Raw genomic sequence first — 21,251 nt, 5'->3', positions numbered from 1 at the left:
TTTTGTATATATTTTTCATTATTTCCTTTTATTTTATTATTAATATTTCATTAAAGTAGTTTAGTTTCTTCTAAACTCGTAAGTCTCTTTTTCCTCCTCTGCCTCTCTCTTTGTAGAGGGGTAGAGGGGAGCATCTGTCGGTCCCGTCTGAGGTCCCTCGGGTCCCCAGTGGTGGATTTGGCCTAAACCACGACACATCCACTCGCTGGCCTCGGGACCTTCTGACGGGGCGATCTGGGGAGGGATGGGGGAGAGGGAGATTGAGCGCGGCCCCCACTTCGGCAAGACCTTCCCTCGGTGGGATTTCCCCCCCCAGCGCAGGACAACCCCACCATGCAGGAGCCCGAGCCGGGGTGATAACCGGGGTGCTGCAGGCCTGGCCTTCTACTAACGACAGGCTGGAGAGGTGGGCACATGCCAACCTCATGAAGTTCAATGAGGCCCAGTGCAAGGTCCTGCACCTGGGTCAGGGCAATCCCAAGCCCAAATCCAGGCTGGGCGGAGAATGGATGGAGAGCAGCCCTGAGGAGAAGGACCTGGGGGTGCTGACATGAGAAGCTCAACATGAGATGGCAATGCATGATCACAGCCCAGAAAACCACACATATCCCAGCCTGCATCAGAAGTGTGGCCAGCAGGGCGAAGGATGTGGTTCTGTCACTCTGCTTTGCTCTGGTGATACACCACCTGGAGTACTGCATCCAGCTCTGGAGCCCCCAACATAGGAAAGACATGGACCTGCTGGAGCAGGGCCAGAGGAGGCCATAGAGATGCTGTGAGGGCTGGAGCCCCTCTGCTGGGAGGACAGGCTGAGAGTTGGGGTTGTTCAGCCTGGAGCAGGCGCCGGCCAGGTGGCTCCGTACAGACCTGAGAGGTACGCCAAGGAGCTCTATGGTGGGAGAGAAAATGAGAGTCAGTGATGGCCCCAGCGTGCCAGACCTTTCCCAGCCACCCCCAGCCCGATGCAGAGCAGCATGCCACCACTGTGAGCCCGGCAGGGACACGGGGACAACCCTTCAAGCCCTGAAACCCTGGGGTGATGTGCAGCCCCATCCCAGCGCGATGGGGCTGGGAGGCGGATGGGGGGTCCCAGTTACTCCCAGTCCCTCCCCACTGCCACGTTTCCACCCATGTCTTGCCTTTGTAGGGGAAAACCAGGACACAACTCTCTCCCGCTCTGCGTTCCAGCAAGTGCAACCAGATGCTACCTGCAAACCACCATTTCTCATGTGGAGAAGGAGCAGACCCAGCTCCCCTGCCCAGGCTGGACGCCGCTCTTGCTCCCAGCCCTCTAGTTAAACCCGCTGCGCCGAGGTTGTGCTCCCTCTCACATTGAGCCCATGCTCCCCGTGTCCACCCTCTGCTTCTGGCCACGGGCTGCTCCATGGCTCCTACACCAACATGTCCTCTCCTGCCCAGCCACTCCTCAAGGCCAGCGTGGACACTGCACCTCCTCACTTCCCTCCCTTCACCAGGAGCCTCATTCCTTCTCCTCCATCCTTCCCAGGTCTCTAGAGCTCCACAGTTGAAGCTACTGCCACCGGCCCCAGGTCCTGCTGAGGATGCAGTCAGAAATGACCACTCCACGGTGTGAAACGTAAAGTACTTGGGTGGAAGGAGCAGAGGCCTCACCAGGGTGGCTTCAAAAAGGTCCCACAAAGCTTTGGGGTGAAGGAGGTCCCACCAAACGCTGCCCTTTGGGACACCTGCCCAGCTCTTCTCCAGCACGCCAACAAACGCTCAACCAGACAGTTCCCCAAGGCCACGCTTGCTCGGGCCGTCGCCGTGGGCAGAGCATCCTCCCGCACAGCCAGACCAACCGACCCTTCTCAGTGCCCTCCGGGGCCACCGCGCACATCACACTCACGCACCCCTCTGCACCACCAGCCTGGCACTCACCCTTCTCCTCCGACCGCTCTGCTGCTGGCGTTGCCAGGAGAAGAAAACAGCACAAGTAAATGAACCCGCATGAAAATAGAAGTTAAAGAGGACCGGCCAGTAAGGATAAAACAATATCCCGTATCTTATGAGGGGAGGAAAGGTCTAAAACCAGTAATCGATTCATTGTTGAAGGATGGATTGTTGGAACCCTGGATGTCACCTTACAATAGTCCAATTCTACCGGTCAGGATGGCTGAGGGGAGATAGAGATTAGTCGCAGACCTACGAGAAGTCAATAAACGAGTACAGACTGGGCAGCCTGTGGTTTCGAACCCATATACCCTCCTGAGTAAAATATCGCATAATCATAAATGGTTTAGTGTAATAGACCTTAAAGATGCCTTTTGGGCCTGTCCGTTAGCAGAGGAGAGTAGAAACTTATTTGCCTTTGAATGGGAAGATCCGGACACCAGGAGGAAGCAGCAACTCCGCTGGACCTCCCTGCCTCAAGGGTTCACAGAATCCCCAAATCTATTTGGACAGACGCTAGAGAAAATTTTAGGGGAGTTCCAGGCAGAACCCGCAGTACGAATCTTGCAGTATGTAAATGATCTGTTGGTATTGGGAGAGAGGGAGCAAAAAGTCAGAAAGAGACATCGATACGTTTGCTGAATAGTTTTTTTTGGAGAACAAGAGTTAAGAGTCTCAACAACACAACTGCAGTTTGTACAAAAAGAAGTAAAGTATTTAAGGCATCTAATTAACAAAAGAAAAAGAAAAATCAATCCAGAATGAATTACAGCATTAAGTGTGCCAAGAACGAAATGAGAAATAAAGAATATTTTAAGGTTACTAGAGTACTGTAAATTATGGGTTAAAGGATACACTCAATAAAATTTCTGTATGACAAACTTGTAAAAGACAGTCCAATACAGCAGACAGAAGACAAACAAGAGCAATTTAAAGAACTGAAGCAGAAGTTAATAGAAGCCCCGGGTTTAGCCCTCCCCTCCCTAGAAAAAAAAAAAAAAAGAATTTCACCTTCTTCTAAACACGGAAGAAGGGATAGTGCATGGAGTTGTAATGCAGGAACGGAGCGGAGAAAGGAAACCGGTGGCATACTTATCCAAAATTAATGGACCTGGTATGTTGGGGGTGGCCCACATGCATACAGGCAGTAGTGGCCACAGCAATATTAGTAGAAAAAAGCCAAAAATTAACCTCTAGAAGAACCCTAATCGTACATACCCCCCCCACACTGTAAGAACTATCTTATCTCAAAAGTCTGGCCGGTGGTTAACAGATTCCAGAACTTTGAAGTATGAAACCATTTTAATAGAAAAGAATGATTTGACCCTCGTAGTAGACAGAAACCTGAATCCTTCACAACTCCTGTAGGGACAGGCAAGTGGGGAGCCGCACCATGATTGATTAGATTTTATAAATTACCAAACCAGGGTAAGAGAAGACCTAATAAACACACCAATGCCCTATGTAAAAAAAAAAAAAAAAAAAAACAAAAAACGAAACCCAAAAAACTATCCGGGAGGGGGAGGGGGAGGGGGAGGGGGAGGGGAAGGGCGGGGAAGGGGAAGGGGAAGGGCGGGGCAGGGCAGGGAAGGGAAGGGAGGCGCGATTTTGAATGGGAGGAGAGGGAAAGGGGGGGGCGAGAGATAAGGGGGGGCGAGAGAGGAAGAGAGGATGGTGGGGGGTGTGGGAGCGACTGTGTGAGGGGGGAGTGAGGGGAATGGGTGTTTGTGAGGGGGGAATGGGTTTTCGTGAGCGGGAGAGGCGAAGGAGGGATGCGAGGGCAGGGATGGTTTCGAACTCACAGTGCCCGGTGCGTAGGGAAGCGGTGGGGTGGGAACCGGTGGGACGGGCCCGGCCCGGCCCCGCCCCGCCCCGCCCCGCCCCGTCGTTCTCCTCGGCGCGGCCCCGCCCCTCTCGCCCGCTTTCGCCGCGGCGACGCTGGGGGGCGTGGCCCGGGTTTGCCCTTCGGCGCATGCGCGGGTGTGCGGACGCGAAGGGGAGCACTTCCGGTGTGCGTCGGCGGTCGGGAGCTGCGACGGCCGGTACCGGGGGAGACGTGCGGACCGGGACGGAGGAGAGCGGGAGCGGCACCGGGAGAGGGAGACTGGGCAGGCAGGCAGGCAGGCAGGCGGGCAGGCAGGCAGGCAGGCAGGCGGGCGGGGCGGCAGGAGCGGTGGTGCGGAGGTGTCCAGGGCCAGTTCGGGGGGTTTGTGGGGTGGCGGGACCGGGCTGGGGGGCGCGGGGCGCGGTCTGGGCCTGTTTGGGGGGGGCAGAGCCGAGTGGGGGGTCCACGGGGAGGACAGGGCCGATTCACCCCCCCGTCCCCCTCGTCCCCTACTGCCGCCCCCTCACCCCCCGCTCGCTCCCCGCAGGTGGCGGCAGCCCCGGCCGCAGCGCAGGGTGCCCGGGGCCGGCCTGGCCGGGCGCTTGGCTCCGCTCTGGGCTCCGCTCTCAGCCCCCCCCAGCAGGTCAGCCCGGCCGTGCCCCCTTCGCCCGCCTCCAGCCCACGGCCGAGCCCCCCCAGGTACCCCCGAGATGGGTCGGGGGGTGTCAGCGCTGGGCCTCCTGAAGCGGGGGTGGGTGGTGGGCACGGGCATTGCTGGGAGCCCGTGGGCAGCCCTGGGACCCCCTTAAAGCCCACGGAGAGCCCCGGGGCCCCCTTGTCTCCCCCAGAGCCGACGGGGAGCCATAGCTGTGGAGTCAGCTTAAGGAGTCTGCCCTAAGGACTGCTGCTTTTTGGAGCGTTGCGGGGGAGGCAGGGTTGTCGGTGTGGGGAGTGGAGGTGTGTGGGAGGAGTCCCGTGTCTTGAGGGAGGTTTGGGGGTGTTGGGCAGATTTGTGGGAGTGGGGGAGGGGTCTCCTCCTTTGGAGCTCCCTGGTTGGTTTCTTCTAAACTGTGGGAGGCAGCGGGCGAAGGGGGAAGGCAATAGAGTGAGTTGCTGTATTTCAGTCCTTGGTTGAGAGTCAGCGACTCTGCTCCCTTGCTGCTCAGCAGACTATTGGCTCCGTGGGGCTGTTTCTCCAGGCAGGCTACGACTACAGAAACGGCCCCACTTCCTCGGAAGAGTTGTTAGCGGTGACGTCTCCTGGGAACGTACTGCCTGACGTTGGATAGACCTGGCACCACGCAGCAGCTCAGAGCTCCACAGCGTATGCTTGCACGCTCAGTCTCGTCCCCTGCGTGGGAAACCACTCTTTCTCGGTCCCTGCTGGCAGCTCCTGTGGAGGCTCCTGGCCCAGGACCGGCCCCGGTTTCCCCACTGCTCCACCAGCAGCCATGGGAGAGCGGGGGTGTCCTGAGTGTGTGAGCACCACTGGCTCTGTTGCTGCACTGGGCCAGGCCTCCAGGATGTCGTAGAGGGAGCTCTGAGAAGAGAAGCTGCTCCTCAACAGGCTGCTGCAGTCCTCCGAGTTGGCCAGCGAGCACAGGCTGCAGGGTGCAGCCGCGCAACCGTGGGGTGCCCGCCGTGGGAAATGTTAAAGAAATAAAACGTTGGTCTCTATCCCTGGTGCTGTGGTTCCTCCTCCCATCCCGCGGCTGGGGCTGTGCCCCCCTCAGTGCCCGACCCAGTGGGACAGGCTGGCACTGCTGGCACCCACCAACCTGGGGGGGTGATGGTGTCGGGGGAGCTGGGTGGGCTGGAGAAAGGGAGGAAGCACCTCTTGCAACCAGCTCGGCCCTCTCCAGACACAAAAGTCTCCCCAGAGGCACCAGAGGGGACCCCCAGATCCTTGAAGGGCTGCCCCAGACTCCCTCCGGCCTGCAGGAGTCCCCCCCAGGACCCCTTACGGACACCCCAGTGGCGTCCCAATTCTGGGTTCTTTACCTGCTGGGCAAGCCAGTAACACACTGTGTGGGAGCAGCCAGCCAAGCCGGTTTCAGAGCACCAGAGGTGAGGGGCAGGGAGCTGCCATCCCACTCAGCTCCATCTCCGCCGTGCCTTGGCTGTGCTGAGAGAACTTGGGGGGAGCTGCAAAACAGCTCAGCCCGGGCTTATCTCCAGATGGCACAGAACAACCAAAACCAAATGGCCCTTAACAAACAAAATGCCCTGAGTCCCATCCCACCACTCTTCCTGTGACGTTGAGCGCCGGACATCACAAATTGGCAACAGAGACTTCGCTATGGCACCACCAGAGGGAAATATCCCAGACAGTGTAATCCACTCGGGCATAATCCTGCACCCTCACCGAGTCAGGAAATATAAACCGCAGGGTCTGGGGAGACAAATGGGGAATCCTCCAAGGATACAGCTGGCCCCTAGGAGATCCGTCCCCCCCATCCAGGACGCTGTACAGGGTAACTTCCCAGGGACGGAGCGACCTCACCTGAGAGAGAGAGAGGGTAAGTGACTAAGAAACATCCGTACGGTATAGGGCATGCGATTGAGTTTGTGACTGGTGCACTCTTCTAAGGTATTAATATCTAGCGCCCTTGTGGTTTGCGTTGCTACTTGTCGGGGGCATTTGTAGCTCGCAATAGTGGATCCCGCTAATTTCTTTTAAACCGCAATAGTGTAATCGCCATTGCACACACAGAACTTGCAATAGTGACATATTGGACCCGTGAGCGAAGTCCAAAGAAATTGTTAATTTGAACCTCTCAGTGAAGCCCTTTTTCCTGTTTCGTCCCACTCCCCGAGCCACTGGGTAAAGCCACACCTGGCAAAAAAAACACCACCACCCCAAAAAAAACCCCACACCACATCCCCCACTCCCCACCCACCCCTTCTCCCCCCATCACAGCCATGGGGCAAACTCTCCCCCCCCCCCCCCCAATCTCAGGTTGGCCGTGACCCCCCCGAGACACACACGAAAGCAAAGGAGAGCGAGCTCAGGCTCTTGTGAGCTGGAGAGATTTTTCTTTGTTTTTTGATGTTGTCGTTGGGTGGGGTTTGGTTGGGTTTTTTTCACAGAACACTTTGCAGTGTGGTGTCACAGCCCCCGGGGCCGGCGCTGGCACCGCCCCCTCACCCCCGGCTCTCGTCCCTCGTCTTGCCCGATGGCTTTCACCCCTTTCCTTGCTTGGTTTGGTTGTTTGTTTTTTCCTTTCTACCTTTCTTTTTTTTTTTATATTTGGGGGTTTTGTTTCCTTTTCCTTTTTTTTTCTCTTCCCCCCCCCTTTTTTCCTTTTCCCTTTTTTTCCGTTTCCCCCTTTTTTCTTCCCCCCTTTTATCTCTTTTTCTCTTTGTTCTTCTTTCCCCTCTTTTTTTTTCTCCCCCCATTTTTTTCTTTTGTTTTTTTTCTTTTTCTCTTTTAAAACATCTCTCAAGCTTTCTCCGAAGGAACAGCCCCTGGCTCTCAGCCAGCAGAAGGAGACTATGGAAGAGCTCTGGCACCCGTGGGATTGTTTTCCTTCTCCCGCCTCGCACTAAGTAAGAGTGTGTTTTCCAACTCATTTTTTTTTTTATTAAGAAAATAAACAAAAATAATGCTCCAGCTATCAGTTTTACAAGTCACACAAAATCTCTAAAAGGAACAGAAGCGCACGGTGCTGAGGTATGAAACCCTGAGGTAGTTTTTGTGTGTGGATGTGTGTGTGTCATTTGGGGTTGGGGGTTGTGTGTGTTTTATTTTTGAAATTAAAAAAAAAAAAAAATTTTGCTAGTGTTTTGGTTTTTTTTTTTTCCCCCAGCCCTGGGCTGACAACCTCTTGGAAATCTGTTTTCCCCCCTGCCCCTCTTTTCCCCCCTTCTCTCCTTGCTACTGGGATCTTTCCCCAAAGCGTTTACGGCCGAGCATGGCCTTTCTTTAACCACTAGAAAAGCCGGCTTGTGCTAAAAAACAAACATCCCCCTCCCGCCCCCACCCCCTTTGAAATGAAATAAATAAATAAATAAATAAAATCCTTACAAAACTTAAAAATCGCCGTTAGTTTTGTTATCGTTAATTCTAAAAACTGATGAGCCACTGCGCTGTGTGCCGCAGCCCAACCTCCTCCCCTCAATGCTGGGCGCACCTCTGGCCATGCCTGGGAGGACAAACCGGTGGCTTTTAGGAAATAAAAAATAAAAAATTAAAAAAAAAAAAAAATAAAACCTCTCTTTCTCTCTCTCTCTGCCTGTGTTAGTCCAACAAAAGGGATAGCGTCGGGAGGCGAGGGAGGAGGAAGGGGGAGGCTGTGGGATGGAGAGAGCCCTCCCCGTACCCCTCGGCTGTGCATCCTCGCAGCGCTGTGGGGAATGGGGGTGGGGGGGGTCTGTGGGGGGGTCTTTGGTTTGCACAGGGTGGCCGTGGTGGGGGTTCAGCCCCATCCTTACAGTGCTGGGGAGCACGGGGCTACCAGGCACAGGGTCCCTCCCCCAGTGAGGATCTTTGGTGCGTTGAGGTGTTAGATGGGGTGGCACAGCCCCTGCCCGCCCTGGGAGGGGGGACACCACCTCTCCGGTGGCACTGGATGGGTGGGAGGGAGGGAGGGAGGGAGCAGAGCTGTGGGAGCCATGGAGAAAGGCGTGGGGGTGTCCCTCATCGTGGCAGCCCCCAGCAGCCCTACCCCGCCACCCGGCCACCCCAAGGGACACCCAAGCCCCATCTTGGTCCTCTCCCTGTTGGGTGACGCCCTTCCACCCACCCCGGAGGTGCGCTCCTCTCCTGCGGGGGGGACGCCCAGCGCTCGCCTGGCTAGAGAAGCACCGGGGGGTGCTTAGGGGGCATCTGAGCTTCCCCATTACACGGGCCTAATTACTGTGCTGTTAATAACCATTAGTAACCACTTTGGCTCTGCTAACCAACTGCGGCGAGGCCCCCACCCCGCTTTAGCACAGGCTTCCTGATGCCAACGCCTCCCCGAGCCACTGGGTAAAGCGACACCTGGCAAAAAAACACCACCACCCCAAAAAAAACCCACAGCACATCCCCCACTCCCCACCCACCCCTTCTCCCCCCATCACAGCCATGGGGCAAACTCCCACCACCACCACCCCCCAATCTCAGCTCGGCCGTGACCCCCCCGAGACACTGGAAAGAGAGCAATGGAGAGCGAGCTCAGGCTCGTGTGAGCTGGAGAGATTTCTCTTTGTGTTTTGATATTGTCGTTGGGTGGGATTTGGTTGGTTGTTTTTCACAGAACACTTTGCAGTAGAGGACCAAAACGTGGTGTCACAGTCCCCGGGGCTGGCACTGGCACCGCCACCTCCCCCCACGGCCCCCCATCCCCCGGCTCCTGTCCCTCCTCCTGCCCGGCGGCTGTTCCCACTTTCCTTCCTTGGTTTGGTTTGGTTTTTCCTTTCTACCATTCTTTTTTAATATGTGGGGGTTTTCTTCTTTCTCCCTTTTGTTTTTTGCTTCCCCCTCCTTTTTTCCCTTTTTCCCCTTTTCTTCTTTTTCCCTTTTTTTTTGCCTTTTCTCCCTTTGTGAGAAACACGCTCACTGTATTGAATTTTAGTCCGGGGCAAATTCGGTGGAGCAAAGAATATTTATTACAGCGCTGGGAGTTACACAGGGGGTTTCTCCTCCTGTGCCTCATTTTTCCCTTTACAACCGCTTGTTTTTATTTCATATTCCTTATAATTATTTATGTTTCTTCTTGGAACATAGTTTGCATAATCAATGAGTTTTTGGAACGCGACCCACCCCCAAATACATAAACAATGAGTTCTGGGAATGCAACCCACCCCCAAATACATAATCAATGAGTTCTGGGAATGCAACATGCCCCCCTCCCAGGCGCTATGCTTCTTCAGGGGTCTTCCTGATAGTCCATGGAGGGAGGGCCAAAGTCTTTATCACCATGTCCTTCTTGTGGCTTCTTCATTCTTTACACTCCTGTGGTTATCTTAGCTAACGACACCACCCTTTGCCCTGCAAGTTTCTGTACTTCCAACTGTTGCTCTCGTCTGATATCCTGTCTAACACTATCCCTTTCCCAAACGCACAGCGAGCGCACACCCATCTTAGCTGAAGCCATAGCAAGCACACATTCATTTTTAGCTGAAGCAAAATTTTTGCCAAATTACTTATTACAATTCCACCCTTTTTCTTTTTATCATCTAATTTTGCTGAAGCGTTTTACATCTATCTCGCAGGATTCTTCTATTTTAGCAAGAATTTGAGTGGCTTCTTCGAGGTTTTCTTCTTTCTTGGTTTTTCTCAAGATCATGATTTTCTGAGGAGCGGCTGCCACTTGCAGTCTTTGGACTACACTGAATTAATCTTATGAAACAGGGTATTTAAACAAGGCAGAAATAAGAAACTTTCAAAAGGCACACAGCAGAATCAGTCTTAATTTCTTCCACCAAGCGATTTTCAGTAATTCATTTCACCAACTGGCATTTATCATTGAATTTCCTTTTTGCACCAGCACGTGTTATTTTTTTGGATATCAGCAGCGATTTCTCATACTGCTTTTTCATTATCATCAATTTTTAAACGACAATCAGGTATGTTAAATTTTCTACACACCTCTCCTTTTACTGCTCGCAGATAGTCTAGTGCGAGCCGATTCTGGTAGAACGCTGCCCTTGTCTGAGTTTGTTGGTGGGTTAACAGTTTTAGTCCTGAAGCCGTTTTGTTAGTGATCAGCTCAACTACTGTTTGCAGTCTTATAATTTGATTCAGTATATAGATGGGGTTTTATATCCCCAGCTACCGTCTTGGGCCCACGTGGCTGGTTTGTGTGTCCTGGTTGAATTACTCTCAAGGTGCAGGTCTTTCTTCAGTGAGGGGGTAATTCTGGGAATGCCCAGTTTCTACATATCCAGAACAACGCATCCGGTGCCTGTCAAAACTCTTTCATTGTATCTTCTACATTTTCTTAATATTGTGAGCTGTTTTTCATTCCTGAGAATGGATTCATACCCTCCTTCTTACATTTAAAGAGACTACTTTTTGGTACCCAGGTATCGTGGTTTAGGCCAAAATCCACTACTGGGGACCTGGAGGACCCCAGATGGGACCGACAGAATGTTTTCATTAATTAAGAAACAAAGTTACTGAACCAAATTGGTTCTGTTTTACCTCAAACCAGGACACCGGGTACAATTTTTGGTTTCATTTTGAAACGTTAGGTATGACTTTGGTTTTCAAGGGAACCAAGTTCGGGTGAAATTTGAATCTATTTTTAAGACTTTATTTTTTTACATGGGGTCTCCCCCATTCGATCTGAAAAGTTCCCCCCCTCCCAGGTCAAACAGACTTTTCCAATTACTGTGGAACTTATCACTCACTTGTCAGGCCTCCTTTTTTTTTTTTTTTTTTCTCATGGTGAGGGTATAATTCCATTCCAGGATTTCAATTGGACTCAAACTTGCACTTCTCCACGGCCACTCTTCAGTCATTCAAGCTCCCCCACAGACTCAGCAGTCAGTCACATTTAATTCTTTAGCTATGTCTGTTGCTAGATTTAAAAACAAGTTTTGCCCAAGAGTGGGGAATCCTAACTCTTTTTGTAACTGTTTTTGCAGCTTCTGGTATATGCTCTCGTTTTGTACTTCTAATTTTTTTCCTCTCTCTTTTGTGACCTTTGTCACGCTCTTCACTAGTTCTTCCTTCACCATCTCTTGTACTCCCCCTCCGTCTGGAATATCCCAGTGACCTGCCTTAGTGAAGCAGAGCCTTTTTTTCCTTTTAGGACACCCTACTCCTAATCTTGTTCCGCCTATTCCTAAATTCTGTCCAACCCAATATTCTTGTCCGCCGTATTTGCACACTTTTAAACTCTCACGGGTATAACACTGGTGATTGATATGCGTGTGCACAGTCATAGTATAAAACCTACCCCAGGAGAAGGTCTGAGAGCACTTCTGGCATTCGTCACCAGATACTAGAGATACCACTAGTGATAATACCACTAGAAGTGGAGGTCCAGCATGGCTTATACTCCTACCTCTCGTGCCTATTGGGGTGCCTCCAACAGCCGAGAAATAGTTCTTCTTGGCAGCGAGTCCAGAGGCCAACCTGGTCTTGCCCTCCACCCTCTTTAGTTTGGTATCTCTGATTCTTGTGGCACAATAGGGTCCTTTCTTCAGTCCCGGAACTCATATTGGAGTTGATATTTCGAGGATATGTGAACATTCTGGTTGGGTCGGTCCACATTACGTAATTCTCTGTGGGTTCTGCGACAATAATGTCTAATCCACTTACACTTATCTATTGGGGTTGTATACTCACATCGGATACACTAAAGATCAAAGACTTGGGAGAGGTACTGCTCCCGTCTGCCACGGGGACCTAAAACGACCTTATTACAATTCTTACACTTAACCCGTAGGTACACGCAACAATTACAATCGCAGCAAAGTGGGGTCGAAGGGGTTTGGTGCTGCCCCAGTCCGAAGGCACTTTCGAGGCTTTTGCTGTCTGTTGCTCTCATGCAGCAGCACTGACTCTTATGTGCCTTCTGAAGGCTCTCCAGGGCTTTTTCCTGTCAAAGCAAAAACACGAGACTTCCTTCTCATGGATAATTTCCATATGCGTACTTTGAATCTGTATAGATAATGCCTTCTTTTCTCTGGAGATAATCTAAAGCTCTCTTCAGAGCGTATAGTTCACAACTCTGGGCTGACTAATTTGCTGGTAATCCTCCTTCTTCAATTACTGCTTTTTCTTCCCCCAAAATGATGACATAACTACCTGCTCTCTTTTCATCTATACATCAGGAGGAACTGTCTATAAAAAGTTGTTGGATAGCTTTTTGGTTTTGGTTTTTGGTTTTTTTTTACATAGGGCATTGGTGTGTTTTTTAGGTCTTCTCTTACCCTGGTTTGGTAATTTATAAAATCTAATCAATCATGATGCGGCTCCCCACTTGCCTGTTCCTACAGGAGTTGTGAAGGATTCAGGTTTCTGTCTACTACGAGGGTCAAATCATTCTTTTCTATTAAAATGGTTTCGTACTTCAAAGTTCTGGAATCTGTTAACCACCGGCCAGACTTTTGAGATAATATAGTTCTTACAGTGTGGGGGGGGTATGTACGATTAGGGTTCTTCTAGAGGTTAATTTTGGGCTTTTTTCTACTAATATTGCTGTGGCCACTACTGCCTGTATGCATGTGGGCCACCCCCAACTTACCGGGTCCATTAATTTTGGATAGGTATGCCACCGGTTTCCTTTCTCCGCCCCGTTCCTGCATTATGACTCCATGCACTATCCCTTCTTCCGTGTTTATAAAAATGTGATTTTTTTTTTTCTAGGGAGGGGAGGGCTAAACCCGGGGCTTCTATTAACTTCTGCTTTAATTATTAAATTGCTCTTGTTTGTCTTCTGTCCGCTGTATTGGACTGTCTTTTACAAGTTTGTCATACAGAAATTTTATTGACTGAGTGTATCCTTTAGCCCATAATTTACAGTACTCTAGTAACCTTAAAATATTCTTTATTTCTCATTTCGTTCTTGGGACACTTAATGCTGTAATTCGTTCTGGATTGATTTTTCTTTTTCTATTGATAATTAGATGCCTTAAATACTTCTTTTTGTACAAACTGCAGTTGTGTCGTTGAGACTCTTAACACTTGTTCTCCAAAAAAAACCATTCAGCAAACGTATCGATGTCTCCTTCTGACTTTTTGCTCCCTCTCTCCTGATACCAAAAGGTCATTTCCATATTGCAAGATTCTTACTCCGGGTTCTGCCTGGAACTCCCCTAAAATTTTCTCTAGCATCTGTTCAAATAGATTTGGGGATTTTGTGAATCCTTGAGGCAGGGAGGTCCAGCGGAGTTGCTGCTTCTTCCCGGTGTCCGGATTTTCCCATTCAAAGGCAATTTCATAGTACAAGACTTCTCAGCTCCTGAGTCTACTAAAAAGGTGTAAATTTCCTCCTGGGGGCCTGATTTTAAATTTATCAAGGGCTCACTAATTCTTTCTTCCCCCAGCAGGTAGAGCCCTTGACACCCTTATTCTTCCTGTTGACAGATTTTAAACACTCGTTGATCTCTCTTTCACCTGGGACACTCTCTTTTAAAATGTTCTTCCTGCCCACAATGGTAGCACTTTCCGCCCTCTGGGGCTCCTGATTTCATTCACATGGGCTTTTTGAGCAGCAGCAGATGGGCTCCCTGTATCTTGTGTGCTCTCATCCCTGGCCCCGGATTCTGGGGCCCTTTATCTTTAGTCTTTGTTATTTCTTTTACAGTCGCCACCATTAGTTTTGCTTTTGCCCTCTGCTTCCCCTCATCGTGCCTCACATACACTCTTTGTGCTTCTCGTAACAGCTCATTCATTCCTCTCTCATGCCAGTCTTCCATCTTTTCCATTTTTTTCCTAATACCTGGCCAGGCATGGGTGACAAAATTTATTTTTTAATAATTGCTGGCCAGCCACAGTCTCTGGATCAGTCCCAGAAAACTGCTGAATATTCCTTCAGAGCCTCTTCAACTTCCATCAGCGATTCCTCTTGACTTCTTGGAACACAACCCACCCCCAAATACATAATCAATGAGTTCTTGGAATGCAGCCCACCCCCGAACATGCCCCCTCCCTTCCAGCAGCGCAGGCGCTGCGCTGCCTCAGGGGTCTTCCTGACAGTCATTGGAGGGAGGCTCGAAGTCTTTACCACCATGTCCTTCTTGTGGCTTCCTCAATCTTTACACTCCTGTGGTTATCTTAGCTAACGACACAACCCTTTGCCCTGCAAGTTTCTGTACTTCCAACTGTTGCTTTCGTCTGATATCCTGTCTAACGCTATCCCTTTCCCAAACGCACAGCGAGCACAGACCCATCTTAGCTGAAGCCATAGTGAGCACACATTCATTTGAGCTGAAGCAAAATTCTTTTGCTAAATTACTTATTACAACAGCATCACACACTGACACACCCCCCGACTGCATAGGAACACACACACTGATACAGACCAACACACACTAACACCCCACACACGCCCCCACCACACATGGAACACCCCACGTAATGCACACAGTGCTTGTGCACGTCATGCACAGAGCGTGGAAGGCATGCACATGCAGCACGCACACACACACGCAGTGCGGGCACACACAGCCTGCCAGCATACGCACAAAATGCCCGCACACACGGCACGCGCTCGACCCAGTGAACGCATACCTGCAGTGCGCACGCTCACAGGCTCATCTACACCACACTGCACGTAAACAGTGTGCACCCACCGTGTGGGTACCGGGACACGGAGTGCACCCAGACACCGAGTGCACCCACACACAGGGCACACACGATGCGTGCACACACAGAGTGCAGCACACAAACTGACGTGCCGGCATTTCCCAGTCCCTGAAGGGCCGACGGGAGAGCTGGGGAGGGACTTTTTACAAGGGCGTGTAGTGACAGGGTGAGGGGGAAGGGCTTCAAACTGGAAGAGGGGAGGTTTAGAATAGATCTTAGGAAGAAATTCTTGACTGTGAGGGTGTTGGACCCTGGCACAGGTTGCCCAGAGAAGCTGTGGCTGCCCCATCCCTGGAAGTGATCAAGGCCAGGTTGGACAGGGCTTGGAGCAACCTGGGCTGGTGGGAGGTGTCCTTGCCCAGGGCAGGGGGGTTGGAACTTGATGGTGTTCAAGGTCCCTTCCAACCTAAACCATTCTGTGATTCTGTGTGTGCGCCCAGGCGTGCGCATAGGTACGGAGTGCAGCATGTGGGGGTGCTGGACTCGTCCCGCTCGCACATCACCGCTTGCCTGCTGCGGCTGTAGCCAGATGGGCCCCTCAACACCCAAAACCGTGCATGCTGCCTGTAGCAGTTCTGTTCTCTGGTGTATGTGTTTTGGGAAGGCCCTGGTGGCACAGGGCTGCAGAGAGCGGGGTGGCAGTGAACTTCCCCAAGAGGCCTCGATGCCACACGGGGTTTTTTGCTGCCAGCTGTCAGCAGGCAGCGCTCGCAGCCAGGCGCTGCTGCCTGCCGCGGGGCCTGCACAGCCTCGTCCCGCAGGCAGAGCGTTCAGCGGGGGTCTGTCGGGGGTGTCCCATGCCGGCTTCTGCCTCCCCTCCTGCCGGGAACCCCCCATGGTGCCCCCCCTTCTGCCAAGAGGCCACCGGGCCCGGTGCCCGGAACCAGCGACTCTGTGACATCAGCCCCGGGAACAAGAGCACCATGGGCAGCGTGAGCACTGCGGGCACTACGTCGGCTGCGGCACTGGTGGCGACAGGCCCTCGGTTCGCTTCTTGCAGGTGCCACGTGCCGCCACTGGCAGCAATGAAACTGCTCCTCGTCGTCGTCCTGCTGGCCCTGTGCTGGCCTGTGCAAGGCGCGTGGGACAGCTGTGGGTAAGTGGCCCCAGGCTCTGGGGGGGAGCTTGGGCAACCCTGATGGGGTTCACTGGAGGGAGCCCGCTTGTCCCCCGTGGCCACAGCTTCCCCAACCCCGCCTGGGAGCCTCAGATCCTGGCCAGCACCCCGGCTGCTGGCACAGCTCCTCTGCGGGGCTCAGGCAGAAACAGGGGCGCACGCACGCCCGCCCCAGGGGGTTCCCTGGCCCTGCTGTCCGTGCAGCGCCTTGTGGGGAGGGAAGAGGGCTGACCTTCAGCCTGAAGCGCAGCACGCCGTGGAGCAGGACAGTCATGAGTTTCTGGTTACAGAGGGACCTGCGGGCTCCGGCCCATGGCTTACCAGTACGGCATGTCGCGCGTGGTGGGTGGCACCGATGCCCGTCCAGGAGCCTGGCCCTGGATCGTCAGCATCCAGGACCCCTGGGAAGCAGGCACGGGGCACATCTGCGGAGGGTCCCTCATCAGCCCACAGTGGGTCCTCACGGCGGCACACTGCTTCATCGAGGCCAGGTAAGGAGGGCCAGGGAAGGGGGCTGTCCCCACCACCCTCGCGGGTGCCCTGCGCGCAGCACCGCCTGCTACTCCCATCCCCGTTCCTGCCAGTACGCCCAGTGCCTGGGCACTGCCGAGCCCAGCCCAGAGACTGCTCAGGAGAAGGCTGGGCTCGGGCCACTGCTTCCTAGCAGCCTCCAGCGCCACATGGCTCGTGCCTAAGGCATGCCAGGGCGGTGGCAGCCTGCGTGGCACTGCTCTCCTCTCTGCCCTGGGAAGCAGAAGGCAGGGAACGGCGGGGCTGCTGCAGCACGTGGCTCCGCTCCCTCTGACCCCCCTCTCCATCTGCCTTCCAGGCACATCAGCATGTGGCGCGTGGTGATCGGGGCCACCCAGTTGACTCGGCTGGGCCCCGGGACCCAAGTGCGCCATATTAAGCAGCTGCTGGTTCACGAGCACTACAGGAATATCACGCAGAGGAACGACATCGCCCTGCTGGAGCTGGACCAGCCTGTCCAGTGCAACTACTACACCCAGCTTGCCTGTGTGCCCGACGCCTCACTTAGAGTGTCAGAGCTGCGCACCTGCTACGTCAGCGGTTGGGGCGCCACCACTGCAAGATGTGAGTTCCCCAAAAGTGCTGGTGTCCTGAGTGCAAGCTCGGCACACTGGGGAGAGGGGTTGGGCTTCCCGAGAGCAGAGGCGAAAGCCGCAGTCAGGCTGCGGGGACGTACGCCTCCGGGGAGAATGGGCTGACCCACCGCCTAAAGCCAGACAGAGGGGAAACACGGGCACAGTGCCTTCAGGACGCAAAGCCAAGCCCTAGGGAAGGGGTTCACCCAGGCAGGGGGGGAGCTGCTGGGGCTTCATTGCTTTCTGTGCTCACAGCTGCAGGGTCAACGGATGTCCTGCAGGAGGCCAAGGTCCAGCTCATTGATGTCAACCTCTGCAACAGCAGCGGGTGGTACAGAGGGGCCATCCACAGCCACAACCTGTGTGCTGGCTATCCGCAGGGTGGCATCGACACCTGCCAGGTAGGACGTGCTGCAAGTCAAGCCCCGGCAGCACCGGCAGCCCTCTCGCAACGCCCAAACATTGCCTGGCGCGTGCTTGGCCTGGCAAGTCACCCTGCCACCGCTGGGTCTCCACCGCTGCTGGGGCTCACCTCCCCTTCCCCAGCTGCAGGTCCTTGCCCAGTCCCCGCCTTGTCCCAGAGCCCGGGGACGCTGCCCAGAAAGCCCATCCTGTGCTCCCGGCAGCCCATAGGTCCAGATCCCAAAGCATCCCCCTTCCACACAGCCGGGAGCACTGTGCAGAGATGAGAGAGCGCCCCACCTTACAGGCCCTCCACCCTCTCCCAGATGAGGCTCTGTAGGCTCCAGCGCCGGAGCAGAGCCGTTGTGTGCAGTGAGCAGAGCTCTGGCAGGTGCTGGGAGAGAGAAGGAGCCGGCCAGAGCGCTGACAGCGGCCACCCACCACCACCTCAACCCTCTCTCCTCCCCTGCAGGGTGACAGCGGTGGTCCTCTGGTGTGCAAAGACAACAACGCGGACTACTTCTGGCTTGTTGGGGTGACCAGCTGGGGGAGAGGCTGTGCCAGAGCCAAACGGCCCGGAGTCTACACCTCCACCCAGCACTTCTACAACTGGATCCTGGTCCAGATGGGACTGAGCCCAGCAGTAAGGGGTACTCCAACAGCACAGGCTTGGAGTCATTTTCTCACTGCCTCAACCCCTTATCAGAGGCCAAGGCCAACACCAACACCACCGGGCACGATTAGCTCCTGCCCATTTCCACTCCAGAAGCTGGTGGAATTCTTTACTCGGGTGCAGGAGCTGCTGCAGGTCCTGTGGGGGAAAAAGGCTTGAGCAGCGTGACGAAGAGGCTCCAGAGCAGGCCGCCCTGTTCCACGACCATTTCCTTCCGGGGCAATGCCTGCTGAGCCAAAGGCAGCCTCAGTGCCAAGGCCTGCTCTGTCCTGCCCGCACTCCTCTGAGCGCAGAAGGGCTGATGTTGACTCGGTTGTAGAAATAAAGTTCCTGATTTTCACAGCTGAGCGTGCTTGAGTCCAATTCAGTCTCCGGTGCAAGGCAAGGACTTGCGTGCCCGGCGCCTGCCAATGAGGCCGCAGGCAGACAGCAGGGCACGAAGGGAAAGAGTGACTCCCAAGGGCTGAAACGGTGCCTGGTCAGAGAGGAGGGTGCTCAGAGCCACCATGGGACGGAGAAGACTGGCACATGGAGGATAGGAAACAGTGATGTGACCTGCAGACAACTTTGGGGCTATGCATTAAGGCACACAGCTGGAGATTAGGGCCCAGCGTAAGCCGTAGCTAATTGAACAGACGGTGTGAAACTCCTGAGCGTGACAAGAGAAATTGCTGACCACAGCAAAGAGTGAGAAGCCAACAGGGCTCTCAGTCCCAGAAGGAAGAGCCGGATTTCAGGGGATTGATCCCCCCTTGTCTCCATTTTCCCTGCTTGAACATCCCCCTCATCTTCCTTGACTCCTCCCTTTCTCCTCCCTTGTCTCTCCTCCCAAAAAAGGGACCCACCCCAGGTCACTTCCTCTCCTCCCAGGTTTGTTCCATCGGTGAAGAGATTTGGTGTTTCAGGTGCTGGTAGCTCGGTCGCCTGGGACTGCCATGGCATTACTGATGCGGCTTCCTGGGCACTGCTGTCCCTGCTAGATGCCTCTGCCCACACGGACCCCAACCATTCCTCCAGTTGTCTGTGCAGTGTGGCCACTCTCATCGTTCCTCCTTGACCACCTGCCAAACGTGGTGCTGGAATAGCAGAGTACCCACAGAAGAAGGTTTGCTCCATCGCTGAAGAGATGGGGTGTTTCAGGTGCTGGTAGCTCGGTCGCCTGGGACTGCCTCGGTCCCCGCCACTGCCTGCATGCATGTGGGCCACCCCCACGTACTGGGTCCATTAATTTGGACAGGTATGCCACTGGTTTCCTTTCTCCGCCCCATCCCTCCATTAGGACTCCATGCGCTATCCCTTCTTCCACGTTTACAAGAAGGTGAAATGGTTTTGGTTTCTTTTTTTTTTTTCCTAGGGAGGGGAGGGCTAAAACCAGGGCTTTTATTAGCTTCTGCTTCAGTTTTTGTAATGGCTCCTGTTTGTCTTCTGTCCACTGTAGTGGACCTTCTTTTACTAGTTTGTCATACAGAAATTTTACTAATTGAGTGTAGCCCTCAACCCATAGTCTACAGTACCCTAGTAACCCTAAAATCTTCCTTATTTCTCTTTTTGTTCTTGGGACACTTAAAGCTGTAATCCCAGAAATTTGTTCTGGATTGATTTCTCTTTTTCCTCCACTAATTAAATGCTCTAAATACCTTACTTCCTTTTGTACAAACTGCAGTTTTGCCTTTGACACTCTTAATCCTTGTTCTCCTAAAAAATTCAGCAAACGTATTGATGTCTCTCTGACTTTCTGCTCTTTCTCTCCCGATACCAACAGATCATTTACATATTGCAAGATTCTTACTGCGGGTTCTGCCTGGAACTCCCCTAAAATTTTCTCTAGCATCTGTCCAAATAGATTTGGGGATTCTGTGAACCCTTGAGGCAGGAAGGTCCAGCGGAGTTGCTGCTTCCTCCCGGTGTCCGGATCTTCCCATTCAAAGGCAAATAAGTTTCTACTCTCCTCTGCTAATGGACAGGCCCAAAAGGCATCTTTAAGGTCTATTACACTAAACCATTTACGATTATGCGATATTTTACTCAGGAGGGTATATGGGTTCGAAACCACAGGCTGCTGAGTCTGTACTCGTTTATTGACTTCTCGTAGGTCTGTGACTAATCTCTATCTCCCCTCAGCCTTCTTGACCGGTAGAATTGGACTATTGTAAGGTGACATCCAGGGTTCCAACAATCCATCCTTCAACAATGAATCAATTTCTGGTTTTAGACCTTTCCTCCCCTCATAAGATACGGGATATTGTTTTATCCTTACTGGCCGGTCCTCTTTAACTTCTATTTTCATGCGGGTTCATTTACTTGTGCTGTTTTCTTCTCCTGGCAATGCCAGCAGCAGAGCGGTCGGAGGAGAAGGGTGAGTGCCAGGCTGGTGGTGCAGAGGGGTGCGTGAGTGTGATGTGCGCGGTGGCCCCGGAGGGCACTGAGAAGGGTCGGTTGGTCTGGCTGTGCAGGAGGATGTTCTGCCTGCGGCAACCGCCTGAGCAAGCGCGGCCTTGGGGAAGCGTCTGGTTGAGCGTTTGTTGGCGTATTGGAGAAGAGCTGGGCAGGTGTCCCAAAGGGCAGCGTTTGGTGGGACCCCCTTCACCCCAAAGCTTTGTGGGACCTTTTTGAAGCCACCCTGGTGAGGCCTCTGCTCCTTCCACCCAAGTACTTTACGTTTCACACCTTGGAGTGGTCATTTCTGACTGCATCCTCAGCAGGACCTGGGGCCGGTGGCAGTAGCTTCAACTGTGGAGCTCTAGAGACCTGGGAAGGATGGAGGAGAAGGAATGAGGCTCCTGGTGAAGGGAGGGAAGTGAGGAGGTGCGGTGTCCACGCTGGCCTTGAGGACTGGCTGGGCAGGAGAGGACATGTTGGTGTAGGAGCCATGGAGCAGCCCGTGGCCAGAAGCAGAGGGTGGACACAGGGAGCATGGGCTCAATGTGAGAGGGAGCACAACCTCGGCGTGGGGGGTTTAACTAGAGGGCTGG

The 21,251-nt window shown here is 53.4% G+C and overlaps 1 protein-coding gene across 1 annotated transcript in view; it reads left to right on the top strand.

Annotated features, from left to right (window-relative positions):
• LOC309685374 (acrosin-like) overlaps positions 1–18,438 on the top strand; it is a gene marked incomplete at both ends in the record, with an annotated part of 139,476 nt that extends 121,038 nt beyond the window's left edge. The window contains 3 exons of the mRNA XM_082501146.1: positions 16,996–17,208; positions 17,466–17,605; positions 18,079–18,438. Coding sequence (XP_082357272.1) covers positions 16,996–17,208; positions 17,466–17,605; positions 18,079–18,438 — 713 coding nt within the window. The remainder of the gene's footprint in view (positions 1–16,995; positions 17,209–17,465; positions 17,606–18,078) is intronic.
• Positions 18,439–21,251: the final 2,813 nt, after the last annotated feature.

Source organism: Vanellus vanellus (assembly GCF_965231255.1).
Source record: "Vanellus vanellus genome assembly, contig: HAP1_SCAFFOLD_29, whole genome shotgun sequence".
Lineage (NCBI taxonomy): Eukaryota > Metazoa > Chordata > Aves > Charadriiformes > Charadriidae > Vanellus > Vanellus vanellus.
The sequence above is the reverse complement of the archived record's forward strand: the minus strand, read 5'-3'. Positions and strand labels throughout refer to the sequence as shown.